Source organism: Drosophila elegans, unplaced genomic scaffold (genome assembly GCF_018152505.1).
Source record: "Drosophila elegans isolate 14027-0461.03 unplaced genomic scaffold, ASM1815250v1 contig_536, whole genome shotgun sequence".
Taxonomy (NCBI): Eukaryota; Metazoa; Arthropoda; class Insecta; order Diptera; family Drosophilidae; genus Drosophila; species Drosophila elegans.
In genome coordinates, this window is record NW_024545919.1 from 1261894 (window position 1) to 1284146 (window position 22253).

At 37.9% G+C, this 22253-nt stretch overlaps 1 protein-coding gene and 1 long non-coding RNA gene across 4 annotated transcripts in view; both read right to left on the bottom strand.

Moving 5' to 3' along the window:
* The window catches only part of LOC108149630, a 300988-nt gene that overhangs the window by 125306 nt on the left and 153429 nt on the right, over positions 1-22253 (bottom strand). Inside the window, 1 exon segment of the mRNA XM_041709988.1 lies at positions 18409-18544. Within this exon segment, the coding sequence (XP_041565922.1) occupies positions 18409-18544 (136 nt within the window).
* Positions 4427-5752, bottom strand: LOC121467725. 3 transcript variants are annotated; one of them, XR_005977783.1, is made up of 3 exons: positions 5517-5659; positions 5244-5465; positions 4427-4589 (listed from the first exon to the last, which is right to left on the bottom strand). It is a non-coding gene; the product is annotated as an uncharacterized LOC121467725 (long non-coding RNA). The 3 variants fall into 3 exon arrangements; XR_005977784.1 differs by having other exon boundaries at positions 5244-5442; positions 5517-5655; XR_005977782.1 differs by having other exon boundaries at positions 5244-5752.

Here is a 22253-nt window from a genome sequence, read left to right on the forward strand (position 1 = left end):
CGCAGGGAACCTGGCTAAACACGCCACACCCCGCACAATCGCAGGAAACCTGACTATGATCACCACCCCGCAGGGAACCTAGCTGATTATAATCACCACCCCGCGTAACCGCAGGAAGCCTAGCTAAACACACCACGCCCGCGTAACCGCAGAGAACCCGACCGCCCCGCGTAACCGCAGGGAACCTGGCTAAACACACCACACCCCGCGTAACCGCAGTAAACCTGACTATGGTCATCACCCCGCCTAACCGCAAGGAACCTAGCTAAACACACCACACCCCGCGTAACCGCAGGGAACCTGACTATGATCACCACCCCGCGTAACCGCAGGGAACCCGACCGCCCCGCGTAACCGCAGGGAAACTGGCTAAACAAACCACACCTCGCATAACCGCAAGGAACCTGACTATGATCACCACCCCCCGTAACCGCAGGGAACCTAGCTAAACACACCACACCCCGCGTAACCGCAGGGAACCTGACTATGATCACCACCCCGAAGAGAACCTGAAACAATTTCACTTTTCACAGTCCAACAATTGGTTAATTTATTATATCCTCGCATAACCACTCGCACTCGGTCCCTGCTTCGTTGTCCCTAACCGCACTCCTCCCACCTCGTTCCACTCGGCCAGGTTGTCGCTGTTGTCGTTCGTCGTCGTTCCCTGTAAAATCAAGAGTGACGACGACTTTTCCGCGTGGATCTCAATTCACCCGGTTCAGTGTGACCGTTCATTATTTTTTAGAAATCCCTTTAGATCGTGGTTGCTTCGGTGTGGTAGCTCTGTTGTGTGGTTGCCGGACCGGGTGTTCTGTGAAACTGGCTGTTCTAGCTATTTGCTGGCTTACTAGCGATTATTCTATGGGCCGTAGGCTAAACTTATAATTATAAATCAAATTTTTTGGCCTAAAATCTGTCATTGTACAGCTAGGTAGCTGAAAGAAAGCAGATTATCTTCCTAAAATATTGATATTTTCAACCAACTAATAATAAATTCCAACTTTTGATGCCCTAGCCGCGAATATCAGTAAAATTATTATTAATATAATTATACCTACTCTGTTTTTAAGGTTTTTTTTTAATTCTTTGATGTTTGAATATTCAAAACTTTAGTTTTATTAAAATTTTTCTATAGCTCCCATGGCAAAAATCGGAAAAATATATGAAAAAAATGATAAGCTCGCTGTTTTTGAATTCATTTGAATATACTTCCATAGATTGCAACAGTTTATTATTTCAGAATTACGGTGTTAATCTTGTTAATAACGTACAATGGTGTCGTACGGCTGCCATAGGAATTATCGAATAATTTAGCGAAAAATTATCATAGCTTTACTTTTGCTAAACATATGAAACAAAAACGCCTCTTAACAAAGTAAAAAAGTCGTGACGATCGCATCTTCAACATACACAATTTCTGGAATAAAATATTGTGTCAAACATTGTGATAAACATTTTACTAAATAAATACACTTTAAGGCATTTTCTATTGCAGCGTGCCGAATGATAGTAGCAGTAAAGGGTATTCTTTAGTTCAGGATATTATCAAAAGTATATCCTGTGTAAGCGGCAAGGTAGAATCTGGAATAGTTTTTGACCGACAGGCTCACAAAATTTGATATCAGAAATTCGGTATGTTTAAGTTGCCTCGTTAAGAGGTGCTTTTGTTTGATATCATGATAGAATAGATAATAATTCCGATTCTAAGATTTTATGAGCTCTGTGCTTTGTCAATCGATCCAGAGCCATAATTTACGATCTGTTACCAAAACCATGCAAAGGAACAGTTGTCAGCCCTTGTAATCTGTAAGTGCAGGCCAACTAAGCCTCCAAATATTATCACTTAACACTGCACTTTGGACTTGTGCGGGGGTCAAAATATAGCTCTCCCGCTAAGGGCAAAAATATGCGGTCTCTGTGTAGGCCCCGAAAAAAACTCAACCCCCTTCCCTCATTCTCCAGTCCCCTTATCCCATTCCTCAGTCCTCCCCAGTAACCCCTAATCAGCCGAAGCGATCCGCTCCACTTGCTTATAACAAGTATAACCTATCTCCTGCATCATATTTATATTTACAAGAGATCCATGATGAACACGAAAGTAGCAGCCAAGCAATAACTTCAAATCATAAAAAATCAACTTCACACAATAGTAATCTAAATACCCATGAATTCATTAAATTGTAAGGACTTTTTCATATGCTGGGATAGGCTTCAGTCCGACCAGAGTCCTCTACACTTAAATTTGTAGAAACACAGGAGAAGAAACGGGACTGGGAGTTGCCGCCGGGGATTTGTTATCGGGATCACGTGGACGGCCTCGTCGTCCGTGTTGCGTAGAGAAAACAGACCTCGGAAACGCCACACGAAAACGGGACCGGCGTAGATTAAACTTGCGGGGATTTCGACTGGGTCCTGCGCGGAGCGAAGGGGAGGGCGCGGGGAAATCGGCGGAGAATTGTCTGTCCGGCAAGTGTTCGGATTCTGCAGAGTAAACCTCGGAAAACGAAAACATGGGAGCTTGTCCGACGTGGATGGGGACGCAGGCAGCTTTTGCGTTGTGAAGCGAAAACAAACCTCGGAGACGCAACTCAGAAGCCTCACTGGCCCGAAAAAGCCCCTCGGTGAAATTCATTAAATTTTACTAGCCTGTCCCTAGCCCGGACGTAAGTAGAAAAGACCGCCGGTAGTTTCCCGCGCTTTTTTCCCGGTCTGGTAAGCGTTCGTATTGCGTAGAGAAAACAGAGCTCGGAGACACAACACGAGAACTTGCCCGACCTGGAGTAGCAGGTGGGTAGCTTTGGTGTCCGCGTTGCGTAGAAAAAACAGACCTCGGAAATGCAATGCAGCAACCTGGCCAACCCGAAAAAGCACTCCCCGAAGTTCACTAAATTTTATTAGCTGTCCCTAACCTGGACGTGAGTAGAAAAAGGCCGGCGGTAGTTTCCAGCGCTTTTCCCCCGTCTGGTAAGTGTTCGTATTGTGTAGAGAAAACAGACCTCGGAGACGCAACACGAAAACTTAACCGACCTGGAGTAGCACGTGGGTAGCTTTGGTGTTCACTAAATTTTATTACCGGCACTTGGGGTTTTTAATTTCACAAGTTATCTTCCTTTTATTTATTCTTGTATTCTCCCTAACCTTCGCACTCAGTACTGCCTGCCTCTGATCTCTGTTGCTTATCTTACTCCTGAGCTTGATCTGATGTCGCCGTCTGCTGGTTCCTTCCGCTGAGTTTTACTAGTGGTCCGTCCTGTTCGGCTGCCGTAAAAGAGTGGATCGCTGTGCCACGTCGATACGCTTGTTTTTGCGCTTTACAGCACGCTCGCGTTATCCGCACTAAGCTTGCCTTTAACAGCACGCTCGCGCTTAACAGCACTTTCGCGCCATCCGCTCTAAGCTTGCCCTTAACAGCACGTTTGCTTAACAGCACGTTCTCATGTTCATGGGTGATTGCGATAACTTTAACAGCACGCTCGCGCCATCGCACTAAGCTTGTCTTTAACAGCACGCTTGAGCTTAACAGCACGCTCGCATGCTCACAGATGATTGCGATAGCATATCGATACTATCGACTTTCGACCCGACTGGCCAGCTGACCGATCTTGCTCATCAACACTGGCAACCTCGCGCGCTTATATTTGAAAATAGGATAACTTAGGTTTTAAGCTTAAATCTATATTTGGAAACTTAACATATAATGAGAATTTAACATAATACTGCCTTCAATGGCTGAGATACTTAGGTTTTAAGCTTAAATCTATATTTGGAAACTTAACATACAATGAGAATTTAACATAATACTGCCTTCAATGGCTGAGATACTGGGTTTGTTTGAGTGGGAAAATGTGAGGCGCCTTGAGCGTCCTCACAAAGTTGACATTAATATGGGTTTCCTGAAGGCAAATCACATCAGGGTTGGTATCGTTAATCGTTTATACTATGAGTGATTCATAGTTTCGACAATCCAAAACCACCTTAAGCTCCAAGCCAAATAACATACATCCTCTCTTCCCACTTTTGATAAACGATACCAACCCTGATGTTATTTTCCTTCAGGAAACCCATATTAATGTCAACTTAACGGATATTGCTTATCTCAAGCAATTTACTGGATATTTCTATAATATTAGCTCTAATACCTATGCCAAACAAGGAGTTAGCATACTTGTTCTTAAATGTATTCCACACAAGCCCATACCAATCAACAGCAATACATGCTCTTTAGATATTAAAATCCTAGCCCACCCCAATATCTGTATTTTTAATACATATATACCCAGTGTTGAGACAGGTACCATTTTTTTTTACCTAGGTAAGGTAAAAGGTAGTTGCAAATATTTGTACCTAGGTAAGGTAAAAGGTATGCAATTTCTTCTGTACCCAGGTAAAGGTAAAAGGTAAAAAATACAACTTAAAAATTTTATAAATTTGAAATTTTTATTATCAGTTTCTTTTTCTGAGATACAAAGATATAAACATAAGTCACATTGGTTTCTTTTTTTGAGATCACCGGAAATTTTCACTTCTATTTTTGAATTTTTCGCTTTCAAAGCTTCATGCGAAGAATAACTGTTCGGGTGAACCCTCTGAAAAAAAGTTTCATAATGTTTTAATGTCTTCATTATACTTGTTTAATTTAAACATTATTATGTGCTTAGTCATACATATATTTATAAAAATGTGGTTTAATAAAAAAAAATAGTTTTACATTTTTTGGTGGAAAATAAAAAATAAAAATAAAGAATGACCACCCCATCTATGTCCATAAAATTATGACCATATGTATGTATTTATGTATCCGTCAATTTCGTATTAAAATGCACTTTTAGATTATTTAAACTTATGGAAAATAATTTTCGCGCGAAAAAATGCATGTGCATAGATATGCACATTTACATTTAAACATACACTCCAATAAGCACATATTCATACATATATGATGCATACATAAATATGTGCTTGTTCACATACTCAAATAATTCGAAGGTGCATTAAAAAAAATTGCGGGAATCGTGCTGCTTCATGCTATGATTGTTTAAATGTTTTAATGAAATAGGCACAATCTATACATAAATACATACATATGGTCATATTCACATTGGTGACTGCACCACATAAATGTATGAATAAGCACATATATACATATATATACATATGTTTAAAAGCACATGTGCATGTCTACGCACATGCATTTTTTCGCGCGAAAATTAATTTATCAATTCACTTCACAGTTCACTTACCTTCAGATGTTTATGCAAGTTGCCGGTTGACTTTTCATCAAATTTGATAGTTTTGTTCACACACAGTTTGCACTTCCCGTCCGGTAAAAAGAAAGTACCATTTAAAATTAATGGTAGCTCCTTTTTTCTGCGTCTTCTTTGCTCATTTTAAGATTTGTTGTGACGTTTTCTAGGAACCAATGTCATCGACAAAAGTGCACTGTTTAGGTAGCAACGGCATTGCTAATTTAGCATTATACCAAATTCCAACGGAAAATATTTTTGCATTCTTACCATAAAGACCTCTGTGAGTAAGTGGTGGAACTATCATATTTCTAAGTTTTCGATTGCATTGCTGTGAAGCAGGGCTATTTCTAATATGCACAATATTTACATACACGTATGGAAGTACCTAAATACCTTACATAGCTAAAACTTAAGGTAAACGAAATTCGTACCTAGGTAAGGTTAAAGGTAGCCAAATATTTTTTTACCTAGGTAAGGTAAAAGATACCGAAAAAAATTACCTAGGTACATATCTAGGTACAAGTACCTAGATACACCCCAACACTGTATATACCTCCTTCTTAGTTAGTAGTAGCCAACGAAATTCTTAAAATAGTAGATCTTACTACCAAACCAATCCTATATGTGGGAGATTTTAATGTTTGGAGTCCATTGTGGGGGTCATCCTCGCAAAACTCTAGAGGTCTCCAAATAGAAGAAGTCATATACAAATCAACTTTAACTATCCTCAATGACGGCTCCGCTCCCATCATTCCACTCACAACTCTATTGATCTAACTTTAGCATCCGCATCACTGTTCCCTTTTTGTATGTGGTTTTTAAAAGACTCTCTATACGGAAGCGATCATTATCCTGTTTCAAACTAATCCCAAAATATAAAATAGATAAAGCCAATTGGGATCTGTATCGGAGCAAATGCAAAGTTCACTCTAATTTCCCTGCTACAAACGACTTAAACCTGTTTGCCGCCAAAATAATAAAAGCATTCAGCTAATGTAGCAATAACACAAACCAAAACCCTCTCTACATCCGCGAAATGTTTCTTGATGGAACAAAACTCTGCAAGATCTAAGGCAATACAAGCAATCCCTCTGGCATGCCTACAAACAAACTCAGAGCACCGCTGCCTGATTTCCTACAGAAAATCTAATGCTCTATTTAAATACAATTCCAAAAAAGCAAAAGGGAATCCTTTGAAAGATTTACATCTAATATATGTCCTCAATCATCTACCAAGAAAACTTGGTCTGACATAAATCGCTTAATAGGAAATTTCCCAAATAACCTCAGAACAATTAATTATAACAACGTAGTTCTCCAGCACTCTGCAGATATTAGCGATGCCTTTGCGAACTTTTGGTCGGACTACTCCAAGGACGACAACTTCTCACACTAATACAAGACTCGTAAAGAAGAAATTCTTTCTCAGGAATACACACCCACCAAATCCACCGCCTCCACAGACCTTGACTCCAAATTCACCCTTAGTGAGCTCGAATATGCCCTTAAGTATGCGAAAGGAAAAACTCCCGGTATAGACCGAATTTCATATCCAATGCTTAAACTGTTACCCTCCGAAGCTAAATACCGACTATTAGAAATGTATAACGCAATGCTAGCTAGAGGTACCTACCCTCATGTTTGGAAATCTGCCATTATTATCCCTATCTTAAAACCTTACAAACCAACACACGAATTAACATCCTTTGGACCCATTTCTTTACTCCCTTGCCCAAGCAAAATGTTGGAAAAAATGTTAGCCAAAAGGTAAATGTGGTTCATTACGAAACAGCAACAGCTTTTAAACAACAGCATAGTACTCTTGATTGTCTTCTGCATCTCCACCATTACACATCGGACGCCCTTTCTACCAAAAAACATGTTACCATTTTGGCAACTGATTTTTAAAGGGCCTTAGATCGCGTAGGGGTTCATACAGTATTGGATCAACTTTCCCGGTGGGGGGAAGGTCAAAAGACCTTCAACTTAGCGAAGGCTTTCATGATCAACAGTACTATCCGAGTCAGAGTTAACAACACTCTATCCAAATTCTATACTCTCCACAATGGCATTCCACAAGGATCGCCACTCTCTGTGGTATTGTTCATGATCGCCTTCAAATCCTTAAAAAACATAATATTAAGACATAAGCAAATTAAACTGTCAATTTATGCAGACGATGCCATAATTTTTAGCAAATGTAAGAATATCACTACACTAAATAATAGGTTTAAGGAAATCCTTGAAGAAATCCAAATCTGGGGAAACACCTCCGGTGCGACCCTTGCTGTAAATAAATGTAAGCTTTTTCATATTTGTAAGAAACAACGCTGTACATACCCACCATTATCACATTACCCACATAGATATAGAACGAGTTCCTTTTCTTAAAATTCTTGGTCTGACAATTGATAAACGACTCACATTTAAACAACAATGTAACGAACTTAGGATCAATCTTATCAATAGACTAAACATTATTAAATTTCTAACATCTAAGCGTTCTTTCATCCATCGGACAACACTTATACAAGCGACTAGAGCTTTGTTGCTGTCCAAAATTACATACACTTCACGATTGTCAAAAATCAAGGACACATCACAACGTTTAAGCAGCTATTTAAAGAAGTTACCTACAAATACTCCGACAGGATATGGCTTTACACTGATGGTTCAAAGTCCGACGCCACAACCACCTTCGCAGTGGTAGACCAAAAATTATTAAATTTCTAACATCTAAGCGTTCTTTCATCCATCGGACAACACTTATACAAGCGACTAGAGCTTTGTTGCTGTCCAAAATTACATACACTTCATGATTGTCAAAAATCAAGGACACCAATCACAACGTTTAAGCAGCTATTTAAAGAAGTTACCTACAAATACTCCGACAGGATATGGCTTTACACCGATGGTTCAAAGTCCGACGCCACAACCCCCTTTGCAGTGGTAGACCAACACGGATTAATTGTTTCATGGAGTCAGCTACCTCACCACTTCTCCGTTTTTACAGCGTAAGCAGTAGCTATTATTCAGGCAATTAAACTTGCTCTCGAACTTAAGGGATGAGTGATAGTCTGTCCACCCTGCAAGGAGTCCAAAACTTTTGCAATAACAATAACCTGTTATCAGGAATAGTTGGGAACGAGTTAGCTGACAAAGCTGCAAAACTAGCTGGACGAGCTCCGTGCCACACAATCATCCCTGGAGTACAACAGGACATCTGCAAAAACTTCAAAAACATATTGCTGAACATCGAACTGGAAGACTGGTCGTCGTTTAACCACTGGTATAAGCAGTTTAAACCTGGCAAAAGGTACATCAAGTTTCCTACTTAGTTCAACAGGAGGGAATGCGCCATTCTCACTCGGTTAAAAACTGGACACACAATTCTCACGCATAAACACATCCTCAACGGTGAAAGGCGGCTGAACTGCCCTAACTGCGGAGCTGAACTATTAGTCAAGCATCTACTTCATACCTGTGGTCACTACCTAAACATCAGAGTAAACCTATTCGCTCTTACCCCGCCCTCAAAACTATTATCTGATCTTACAGCTTCTAACTCCAATCGAATATTATCTTTCCTACGCTTATGTAAAATTATACATCAGATTTAAATGCTTAATCTCAAATACAAATAAAAAATTTTATCAATTTACAATTTCTTCTCATCCAGTGTCTTATATTCTGTGCTCTCAAAACGCACTGATAAGGGTTTTGTGTATGTTGAAAACCTTCAATATCTTTCAGTAAATTTATTAATACTTTAACATTTTTAAGTACTTCATCAATTTTATATGGGCCTTTTATTTTGGGTATGGGTAATTTGCTGGGTAATTTACTGTACTGTCAAAATTTGTTACCACTACATAATCTTATATTCAGTAGCTTTGTTTTTGATTGCAATATTTTTTATTATTTTCACCTTTATGCCAAGGTCATTAATGAATATATTAATTTAGGTCAAGTCAGCAAAAACGACAGAGGAGCAACAGTCAACCAGCAGCAAAACCTATGGAATCATCTGCTCGTCTTGGCATGCTCATCTGCTCCATGGCACTGCGTGAAAAAGAATGGAAGGATCAAATAAAGCGGATGATCGTATATGACGCATCTTGCAAAACATCCAATGGAAGATCCTTAACTGATATCGTATGTTCCGGACCTGCACTTCAGAAGGATCTGGCAGGAGTTCTAGATTTAGATTTTTTTACAGATTTAGATTTGCAGCAGATATTCAAACGATGGGCAGCTGTATTGATATGCATCAAGAAAATGCTCCATTTCAACGAGGTTCGTTGGGCGGGATGAACACGAAAAGCTGGGTGAATACTGATTAAACACAGTCTCGTTTGGAACTGCGTCTGCTCCGTATATAGCAATATGAGTTATTTTGCAGTAAGCTAAGAAAATGTTCTTCGAATTGAGATCTATGTAGAGGTAATGGTCTGCTAATCTGCTTATGAGAGACATTTCCTCGGAACATCTATCAAGCAACAGCATTTTGGAATTAAAAAATCAGAATTCCTTCAAAACCTTAGGTCTTTAATGGCTCCCCAATCGTGATTATTTTGGCTTTAAAATACAATTTTAAATTTATCGTATATTTACCAATCGATCTCTCCTCTCTACAGTTGCCCGATCCCTTAGGGCTTATAAATCCAACCCTCAAAAAAGTTTGGAAATCACGAATTTAACGCGACGATGGAAACAATTCTCGCTACCATATCCGCTTCAGGATCATTGGCATGAGTCCGTTAATAACTTACCACACATCATACATATCAAAGTACAGCGTTAGTTTGAAGAAAATATCAACAAAATTTCGGACCCACAGCTGAATGTATTTTGTGATGGCTCCTCAATCGCGTACTGATGGAACAGTCTGCACCCATTTGGTTGCTACACGCAGCCAAGTCACACCCACTAAGCCAGTCACGATCCCTCGAGACTGGATATGAAGACAATTACAAAACCACCTTAAGCTCCAAACCAAATAACATCCAACCTCTGTGTTAGCATACTTGTTCGTAAATGTATACCCCACAAGCCCATACCAATCAACAGCAATACATGCTATTATATTTTTAATACATAAGTGAACACCCAAAATAATACAATTTCCCAGACAGAAGAAAAGAGTAAGCATCGATTGCACAACAAACAGCAAAGCAATGCCCTCAATAATACAATTTCCCAAACCGAAGAAGAGAGCATTTATTGCACAACTAACAGCAAAGCAATGCCCTCAATAAAGCTCAAACGAACTTAGCCACGTGCGCTGAGCTTTCACCTTTTGGCCAGCGATCGTGGGAATGCAGAATAGCCAATTTCCAAAGTTGATCGAACTCAACTAAGTGCATACAATTAAAACAATAATTAAAATGCACTGGCCAATTACAATTAAGTTTGGTCAACGGCAACGGCGACCAAGAGCAGCAACCAATAATATGAAAGAACGTCAGTAGAATCACCAACAGCAGCAGAGACGGCGGCAGCAATGGATCGACGAGTAGCTATAAAATACAATTGTTTAACCTAAGTAAATCAGTTCTTAATCCAACTCAATAAAAAAACGTTTGATTTTTTTATATAAAAATCAAAATCAATCTTTTAACTGGCGCCCGAACAGGGACCTGATTAAAACCTGCGAAAGGATAACAAGTTCCGCGTCTCGCGAAGTACAGAAAGTAAAAAATTCTGACGTTTCGTTTCGAACCTCCGTCTAATCAGTGAGAAGTGAAAAACTAAAAATCCCGAGATTCGGAAGTGCAAAAGTGATGTTTAAAAAACGCCGCAAATTGTCACTCCTGAAAAAAACAGGACTTGTACCCGGCGTTCGAAGGGAACGTGAATTAAGGTACAGAGAAGGTAGTAAACTGACACTCAGGAGTGATCTTTGCAGTGTGGGATAAAACGGAATCTGCCGAACCTGTCATCACGAGAGCACGCCGAGATATGTTACTACTGTAAAAATAGTTTTAAGCAATATATTAAAAACAAAAACAAAAAAAAATATTCAAAGAACGAAAAGGTTTTACCCAAATATAAAGTGTAGAAGACACATTTTAGTAAGTAAAAAAGATCCAAAATATAGGGAAAATAAAAATCCCCACATAATAATTACAAAATACACCCTATAATAAAAAATCTCACACCCTAATTTTTAGAAGACAACTTCCGAATTCTGAATAACAAAAATTTAAACAAAAAATTAAATTAAACTTTTCGCTGCTCATATATCCATATCCAAAATTACCGAACAAGATTTGGCAGACAGACTCGCGAATCTTACCGGACCCTCATCAGCCAGTACCACACAAATAAACACGCGAATCATGACCGAGAGGGACATTGAGGAAAAAATAAAAACAGTCTTAGAGACAAATCTCAGTAGCCTAGTAAATGAAATACTTAATCCCAATATAGATTTTTCCAAATATACAGATCAAACAATTAAAAGAGAATTAACGCACAATCTTAGTGAATTAGATAAATTACCAGACATTGTTCGGACACTTAGAGACTTTTCAGGAAACAAAACTGAATATTCGTCATGGAGGAAAAGTGTCGAGAGGGTGTTAAAAATCTATGAAAACAGAATTGGTTCACCAAAATATTATGGAATTCTTTTAGCAATTCGTAACAAAATTACTGGTCAAGCGGACGCAGTACTAGAATCATATAATACCCCCTTAGATTGGACAGCTATTTCAAAATGCCTAACAGCACATTTCGCCGACAAGCTCGACTTAAAGACCTTAGAATATCAACGCTATGCTCTGAACCAAGGTAACAATACTATAGATGAATATAATCAGGCAGTTTATCAACAACTATCACTAATTCTAAACCAAATTGGCAGCTTAGATACCTCACACGAAACTATACAATCTTTGACAGCCATGTACAGGGAAAAAGCCTTAGACACTTTTGTCAGAGGCCTTAATGGAAACCTGGCACAATTACTGGCCATTAAAGAACCACATGACCTAGGACACGCTCTACACTTATGCAGTCTACTAGAGAACCAAAATGCTAGGAATAACCAGACACCAAAAACCCTGTATTGAGGGAGGCACCCATGCTACCACCCAAACCCCAACAACCACATCGGACGGTAGCCGTCAAATAAAATTTCCATCCGCATCTCTACCTGGGTTACCAATCTGGAAAACCCCCAATTACTCAAACGAACCAATTCAAATTATATAGTCAACCTTATACAAACCAATCCGTAACAGTAGCGCCCTTTAGCACACCAAAACCTCCGCCACGACCACAACCGAAACCGGTACCTATGGACGTAGATCAGTCAGTTCGATCGCGTCTTATAAATTATATTAACAGACCAGCAAATAATGATTATGCAGGGAAAAGACCTCTCAGCACTGCTAATGTCCAAAATAATAACAAAATGCCAAGACAATTCCATATTCAACCAGAGACAGAAAGTGCCGCGCAGCAAAATTCAGATGAAGCTTCATCAAGTTCCGAACAAGAGTATTATCAGTTGGTAGAAGAAAATAATGTAAACGAACTTCAGGAGGAATGGCAAAGCGATACCGAACACCAAGAATACGTAGATATGTCAGAACTTTATTTTTTAGAATAAATCGTTCCTCACTACCTTACTTTAAAGTACCCACGGGGAACGGAAAAATTCTAAAATTCGTAATCGACACGGGCTCTAATCAAAATTATATTCAAAATCAATTAGTACCAAATCCAAAGCCAAATGAAAAACACTTTTTCAGTTAGTTCAATCGGTGGTAACACTAAAATAACACATCACGCTATACTTAAGCTCGCTAATATTTCGGATACATCCATGAAATTCTTTTTACTAGACACACTGAAAACCTTCCATGGTATTTTGGGCAACGACACAATGAAAAGCCTAGGAGCAATAATATATGTAAAAAATGATATATAAACTAGCGACAGAAGCAGTAAATACAATTGGACCGCAAGTCAGCCATATGACCAAGTCACAAAAATCAATAATAAAACTCCTCGTTCAAAGCAACAAAACCCTCTTCGCAGATCCCGATTCAAAGCTCAGAAGTTCATCAGATTCTCCAGTTTACGGAAAACATTACCCATACCCAATACCTCTCAAACAGGAGGTAGAAAAACAAATATCTGAGATGCTAAGAGATGGTATTAGAAGACCTTCAAGATCACCATATAATGCACCAGTCTGGTTAGTTCCGAAAAAATCCGGTCAGTCCGAAGAAAAAAAGTACAGATTAGTAATTGATTATAGGAAACTTAATGAAGTTACTATCTCAGATCGGTATCCCATTCCAGAAATTGGAGAAATTATTTCACAGCTTGGGGACAACAAGTATTTTTCGGTATTAGATCTTAAGAGTGGTTTTCACCAAACACCATTGAAAGATACAGACATAGAAAAAACAGCATTCGCGGTAAATGGCGGAAAACATGAATTTACGAGACTCCCATTCGGTTTGAAAAAATCCCCATACATTTTTCAAAGAGCGTTAGACGACATATTGAGAGAATACTTAGGGAAAATTTGCTATGTGTACGTTGATGATATTATAAAAAATTTGGAAAGAGTATTTTCAACGCTGCAAAACGCAAATATGAGGGTTCAAATAGAGAAAAGCCATTTGTTCAAAAACGAAGTAGACTTCTTGGGGTACACAATATCAGAAAATGGAGTAAAAACTAAAAAACTAAAAACTAAAATAAAAGCGATTAAAAAATTTCCAGTTCCAAAAACATTAAAAGATCTCCGTTCCTTTTTATGTATGACAGGCTATTATAGACGGTTCATTAAAGATTACGCCAAAATAGCAAAACCCCTAACCATTCTTCTAAGAGGCGAAGAAGGCCGTATATCTAACTTGAGCAAAGACGCTATTACAGCATTCGAGAAACTTAAAAATACTCTCGTCTCCAGAAGGTTTATCCTTGCCTATCCAGATTTCGGAAAAGAATTTCAATTGACTACTGACGCTTCAAGTTACGCAATAGGAGCAGTATTGGAACAAAATCATAGGCCAATAACGTTAAATTCGCGCACCCTGTCAAAAACTGAAGAAAACTACGCAACCAACGAAAGAGAGATGCTCGCGATCGTTTGGGCGCTCCAAAGTTTAAGACATTATCTTTACGGGTATTCAAAAGTGGTAATATACACGGATCACCAACCCTTGAGTTTTTCGAATAGCGTAAATAACCATAACGCTAAGCTTAAACGCTGGAGAGACCTCATTGGCGAGTATAACCACGAGATCAGGTACAAGCCCGGAGTGGCTAATATGGTAGCAGACGCGTTCATATTTTCGGTAGAAGCTCCAATTAACGCATTTAAAAACCAATTATTTCTACTGACTGCCGATACAGATTCCTATAGTTTCGAAATGCTATTCCCAATATACCACAGACACATAATTAAAAAAAAATCTTACACAGAAGAAAAACTTATAGCAATTTTAACTAGTAGACTTGACCCTAAGCTGATAAACGGAATTATTACATCCGAAGGGGTAATGGGAAAAATTCAAAACATTTACCCTACCTATTTTAAATCATACAAGGTAAGGTTCACTCAAAACGAAATAGACGACGTAACCTCTGAGTCCCAACAAACATCCAATGGAAGATCCTTAAATGATATCGGATGTACCGGACCTGCACTTCAGAAGGATCTGGCAGGAGTTCTAGACTTAGATTTTTTTACAGATATAGATTTGCAGCAGATATTCAAACGATGGACAGATGTATTGATATGCATCAAGAAAATACTCCATTTCAACGAACCTATGGGCGGGATGAACACGAAAAACTGGGTGAATACTGATTAAATACAGTCTCGTTTGGAACTGCGTCTGCTCCTTATATAGCAATACGAGCTATTTTGCAGTAAGCTAAGAATATGTTCTTCGAATTGAGATCTATGTAGATGAGGTGCAGAGCGGGCCTTCGAAACTCGTCAAATTCGATACCAGCTAATGATCTGCTAATCTGCTTATGAGAGACATTTCCTCGGAACATCTATCAAGCAACAGCATTTTGGAATTAAAAAATCAAAATTCCTTCAAAACCTTAGGGCTTTAATGGCTCCCCAATCGTGATTATTTTGGCTTTAAAATACAATTTTAAATTTATCGTATATTTACCAATCGATCTCTCCTCTCTACAGTTGCCCGATCCCTTAGGGCTTATAAATCCAACCCTCAAAAAAGTTTGGAAATCACGAATTTAACGCGACGATGGAAACAATTCTCGCTACCATATCCGCTTCAGGATCATTGGCATGAGTCCGTTAATAACTTACCACACATCATACATATCAAAGTACAGCGTTAGTTTGAAGAAAATATCAACAAAATTTCGGACCCACAGCTGAATGTATTTTGTGATGGCTCCTCAATCGCGTACTGATGGAACAGTCCGCACCCATTTGGTTGCTACACGCAGCCAAGTCACACCCACTAAGCCAGTCACGATCCCTCGAGACTGGATATGAAGACAATTACGCACTGGAAACCAGGCATTACCTTTAAGTTACTGGTCAGACGGAGATACAGCACGCTGGAGAACCTATGTTCCAAACCGCGTGGGAAAATTCTTCAATTCAGTTTACCGACACAGTGGTGTCATGTTCCTACAAGCGACAACCTTGCTGACTGCGCAACGCGTGGCCTCACACCCCGAGATTGCAGTTCATCCGTTATGCGGGACAGGACCTGCTTGGCTTCCACAAGCGAAAATTTGGCTTGTGAAGGAGAAAAAAGTTGTTAAACGTATTCTTTGCAAATGCATACGCTGCTTTAGCATCGTTCAAAACCAAGCTCACAAACGATTGCAGACCTTCAGACTCTTCACAAGGCGAGTCCACCAAGCCGAGCCTTTATTGCAACAAAAGGTGACCATACCGGAGCATTTGAAATACAAGCCTCCCGACTCCGAGGAAATACATTATATATGGCCTACGAGCAACTTGCCACCGGCACTGACGGAATTCTCGACCGCTTTGCCAACTGAACGCACAACCAGGTAATCTGAAACCGGCACACTTCTTGATTTGGGCCTCGCTATTGGCACCCCCCGACGTTGCCACTTGCCGCTTACTACACAATTTCTCCAAGGAAAAAAAAATGCTCCGTCAATTTTGGATCCGTTTGAGTAATGATGGATCGATCAATTGTCAGAACAATCAAGGCTGCATCCGGTGCTTACAAGCCTACCGTGTCAAAGGTATGTCCTCTCCCATTGCCTATATGTGAGCAAACTGCCTCAACAGAACTAGATAGACCATTTGGTCGCACACATTTATACCATAATATGCATTTAGCTTTTTCAAGTTTTTTGTACAATTAACTGAACTTACAACGTTTTCTTATTGAACTAAAGTCCCCAAAGCAGAATTTTCTCTTCTTTAAAAACCTTAGGTTTCACAATTATGATTTATAATACTAATAGCTTTACCATTCATCACGAATCTGCAGTGCACCCACCAAAACTATCCATAATTTAATAACAACAATTCTCTCTTGAAGAGAGAAAAAAATATTTCAGTATATTTTGTATTTCGCAATATCAACAAAAAGAAGTAGAAGCTGACAAAGATATGGAGAAAGGCAAATTGAGAAAATGTCTTTTGCTTTTGCGAATTAATGTTTTCTAACTAAACGCAAAATATATTGGCACGGCCTTACTGGTTTAGACAATGTCTTAGACTATTTGTCGGAGGAGATCTATTGTTATAATTATAAGTTTGAATTTGAATTTAACGTAACTGAAATTATGTAGCAACCACACACGGTTGCATTTAACATTTTGCCAACACTGCGCCACGCATAACATTCTGTAAACTTAAGCCATATTTAATGTAAACGCGGAAGCGCAGCTTACTTTTGCTTTCGTCGATCACGCTAACAAGACAATTTTTACAACTTGAAGAATAATAAAACACATGTATTGAAAAAATATGCATCAGAACACAACACGAGACTCAGAGCATTATCAATCGCTCATAGATGACGGAAAGTAGCCAGTTAGCTGCTACACTATTCGTCTTAGTTCAAGGATGTCTTATAGCATTGTCCTGTTCGCACTTCACCACTCTTTCTGTTAAATGTGACAGATCGAAGAAGAAAGAAATGTAAACAAATTTCAATTTCCTTTATAAAGTGAAAGTGTTTCTACATATACCATACAAATTTTCTTTAAGATGTCGACGTACTCAAAATGACCGGGGCGTGTTGTAACAAAGAATACCACAAATGCAGTGCGACATTCACGAAATAGATTTGAAAAAACTTATGAAGGAAATCCAGCAAGGACTACAAGAATACAACGTAGTGTTTTAGAAGATATGTTCTGTGCTGCATTTGAATACGACCCTCTTATTGACTATAATGTACATGAATATTGGAATGGTGGATGTTATATGCCCAAATTGTGAAGCGGCTTAGTTTAGAAGAATCGTGTTTTTCACATGGGAGTTATATGTTGCCTGTTTGAGAGTCGGTACTGCTCATAGTTTATTCATTCATGCATCGGACAGTAAAACTAAAAACGTTGTTTATCCAAGCCGCATTTACCTTGGCAAAAATATCTTCGTCGATTCTCATCCTCAATTCGCAATACTATTTAATTGTATATTTACGAACTGCCCAGCGAAGAGCGAAGGGTTAGCGAGTTATATATTGATTAGTTGAACTCTAAAAATATGCAAACAGCACTTATCAGCATTCGGGAGCGGTCGTAAATAGAACATGTTAAAAAAAGCCGAGGTGGCTATCGTTCTTTATCGAAAATGGCTACTAAACATTATAATTGTTAGCCGGCTCGAGGGTCAGGATGTAGAAAAAATAACACAATTTTTTTAATTTTGGTTATTTGACAATATATATCGGATGCTCTTCGGCAACCGTCTTCAGGACCACTATAAAATAATAACAACGATTTTAATATTCTTAACAATCAGAAAACAATTTACATTTGACATATATTTAATTTACACGTCTGCGTCCGGTGACGTGGAGTTGTTAACTAATTTTTCTTTCCCTAGTAATAAGTAATAAATAAATAAATAAACTTAAACATAGGTCTTAGTTGAACGGAAAAATTAATGTAGCAGAAATATTGAATATTAAATATTTTAGGTACTTACATGTATCGACTTGGACTGTACAATTGAATTTCTCACAGAAATTTAAAACAATACGAGTTTCAGTTCCATCAATGTGGACATCTTTTAATTCTGAATCCTTGGTAACACCTATGTCGCGTGCGTTGGCCTTAATGTTCTAAAGATCATTAAAAAATTATTAAGTTAAAACTTGGTTGCTCTACACTCAGAAAAAAACGCTGCTCTAAAATTAAGTACGATAGTACTTGATTTTGATATACATTTCTTATATTAATCTATCGCATATCATGCTTTCAGAAAATCAAGTAAAGAAAATTCTTAAATTAAGGAAGGCATGTACTCAAATGTAGTGAACAAATTTAAGAAAAACATTTCTTTAATCAAGCTAAAATCTTTCTAAGGTCGTTAGAATAGAGCAAAATTCTTAAAACAAATTTATAGCGTAATTCGTATTTGTTTGTACATACGAGTTTGTGCGTACTATATACGATATGCATTATTTACAACATAACGGATTCTTGAAAGCAACGCTTTCCCAAAATAGGCCGAAATAACTGTTGTCAAACAAAAACACATAAATTTATGTGTGCTTTTTGTAAAGTGTGCGTTATGAGTAGAGATGGAAAAACATCGATAGTCGGTATTTAATTTTTGTTTTATTTTGTTTGTAGCCCGACCATAATCAAAAACTAAAAGTTGTTGCTTAAATAATATCCTTGTTGGAAAACTACGCCTGGGAAAATATATAGATTAGAGATTGTATAACATGACCAAATATCAATCGATATTATTCTGAGTGCTTAGGCTTCTCATTTCCCTTCCCTTGCAGAGGGAATTATAATTTCGGTCAGAAGTTTGCAACGCAGTGAAGGAGACATCTCCGACCCTATAAAGTATATATATTCTTGATCAGCATCACGTCCGACGCAAACTAGTCTCTCAGTTTTAAAGCTATCTGCATGAAACTTTCCCAAAAGTTGTCTTTCTATTGCAGGTAGTATATAAGTCGGACCGGACGACTATAGCATATAGCTCCCATGGGAACAATCGGAAAAATAAATTTAAAAAAATTATAACTTTGGTGTTTTTTAGTTTTTTTTTGTTAGTTCTTCGAGATATAGTAATGGTTAAATATTTCAGAATTACGGTTTAAATTTCATAAAAATCGGACGACTATAGCATATAGCTCCCATAGGAACAATCATAAAAATAATTTAAAAAAATATGTTAACTTTGGTGTTTCTTATTTTTTTATTTTTTTTAAGTTTTATGTGTACGATCACTTTTAAGTTGGTTTTCTTACTATTTTAACATGCAATCCTATGTGTTCTGTACGCGTTTTTTAAAAGATCTGCAAATTATTCTTGGTTGCTCGCTTACGTGCACTAATTATGTGCACACATAGTATTTTACACATACATATACATGTATACATACGTATTCATGTACACTAACAAAAAAATGAAATATTGTATTTTAATATGTTACTCAGATATTGACTTATTTCATATTAAATCATAATATTAAATACAATACATATTACATAGCATGCCTTAATATATTCATATTTAAACTAATGCGATTTTAGCTATTTTAAATATGAAAATATTGATTTCAATATGTGAAAATTTTTTTTGAATATAAACTTAATTATCAACCCCTTTAAATCTGCAATTTTTAACACTAACTTAAATATAAACATGTTAAGTCATGCAATTTAATATTCTTTGTTTTTAATATTATGATTTAATATTTAATTTAAATATTTTCAGTCAATTTAATATTCACATATTTAGATTCAATATTTCGTTTTTTACCAGTGTACCATATATGAGTAAGCAAATGCGTTTTTAATAAATAAACTTATTAAATTATAAATAAATTTAATAATTATAAGCAATTTCAAAATTAATTTTAAATTTTTAGATGCTCAAATAAGATATAGTGATTTAAAATATATCATAACGGAAGAAAATTTAAGGGAAGCTGTGCCTCCGTTGGGACCCCGCCTAAGGTTTCGGGAGAAGCTGTTATCATGGAGGAAGGCAGAGGTAAGTTATTTCTTCAGCTAAAACTTTAATGAAATAATTTCTTTTCATTTAATGGTCTATTATGCCTTGGCAATTACGAAGTGCGGTCCACTCAAGTATTTATGGAGTACGCGTTTTGAGTCCAAGCTGCGAGAATCAAACTTATATACCCATAATATACAATCCAGGATCAATCCGTCATGCTCCATAGCGAAAACAGCTGCATTAAAATTTGCTACATTTTTAATTTCTCATGAGAGTTCGATCGAACCGATTTTCACTATTTCTTTAAGTCTAAACACACATCTTAGGGACGTTCACTATTTCGATAAAATTGTAAGCAGTGAAAAAAGTAGTATTTACTTTAACAAAAATAATCTATATAAGGAAGTTATATATGTATAAAGGAACAAAGTACAAAACTTCCTATTTTCATGTGACGAAAGAAGTTCATTTGAAATTATTTAAAATTTTAAGTTTTATGAATGATAAAGAAAATCTGACGTTATATGTAAAGAAATAAACTTACTAACTTACTAACCACTTTTGTGCCTACGAAGTTGGAAATAATACTGAAAACATTTATATTAAAAATATTCGTATATGTATTACCTTTCCAATACATGTATATAATGTAAACAATTCCAAGTCGTATATAAGGCTTAAATATGTTTAAGATCCAAAACATATCAATAATACTGTTTATGGGGAAAACAACCAAAATGCCACGCTTTAGTTTAGAAATATAAATTAAACGCACGATAGGTTCAATTGAAATTATTCTTGATTTTATTAGCTGTGCTCGGAGTTGCAGTGATTTTGTATAACTGACTTGCAGAAAGCTTGACTTCAAATTTTGTACATATTTTCGCTGTAGCTCAGCTGAATAGATAACTCGACAAATGTAGCGAGATAAGAAAGACGAAGAACAATAAACAAGCTCGCATTTTGAAGCCTTCCACCAACACGAAGTAAACCTTCAGAGCTAAGTATTGGCCTCAGAGAAATCAACTTGCTCAAGGCTTGCCTTGGCTAAGAACCTCATACTCCACCGCTATGTGAACCTGTTAAATGCTGCTTAGAAGCAGAACGGTTCCGAAGCTGATCTTCGGTAAGATAAATGGTTGAAGGTAATGATTTGGCTCTGCAATTTGAAATGAATCGATAAATGTACGCGAAAACACGCTGCGACTTGTCGAATGTGTTGAGAAACTTGCAGTTGGTAGATATGTCAGTGCCAACGGTTCCAATTAGCGCCGTGGAACGCCGTTCCGGAAGGTTCTTTACTGCATCTAATAGGGAGGGCCAGTTCGACACTGCTTTCAGTAGAAATGGACGTCCATTTGCCCAAAGGGAGTGCTCCAGCAATTCTTTGGGGGTACATCCGCGCGATACCACATCCACCGGATTTAAGTCTGTTGGAACATGATGCCAAGCCATACTTTTCGTCATTTCCTGGATTTTCGCGATTCTATTAGACCCAAATACGTTGAACTCCCTTGGAGGTTGCCGAATCCAAGGCAACACAATAGACGAGTCCGACCAGCAGTGAAAGGTGCAATCAAAACCTGTAAGGACTTTTTCATAGGCTGGGCTAGGCTTCATTCCGGCCAGAGTCCTCTACAGTTAAATTTGTAGAAACACAGGAAACGAAACGGGACTGGGAGTTGCCGCCGGGATTTTGTTATCGGGATCACGTGGCCGGCCTCGTCGTCCGTGTTGCGTAGAGAAAACAGACCTCGGAAACGCCACACGAAAACGGGACCGGCGTAGATTAAGCTGGCGGGGATTTCGACTGGGCCCTGCGTTGAGCGAAGGGGAGGGCGCTGGAAAATC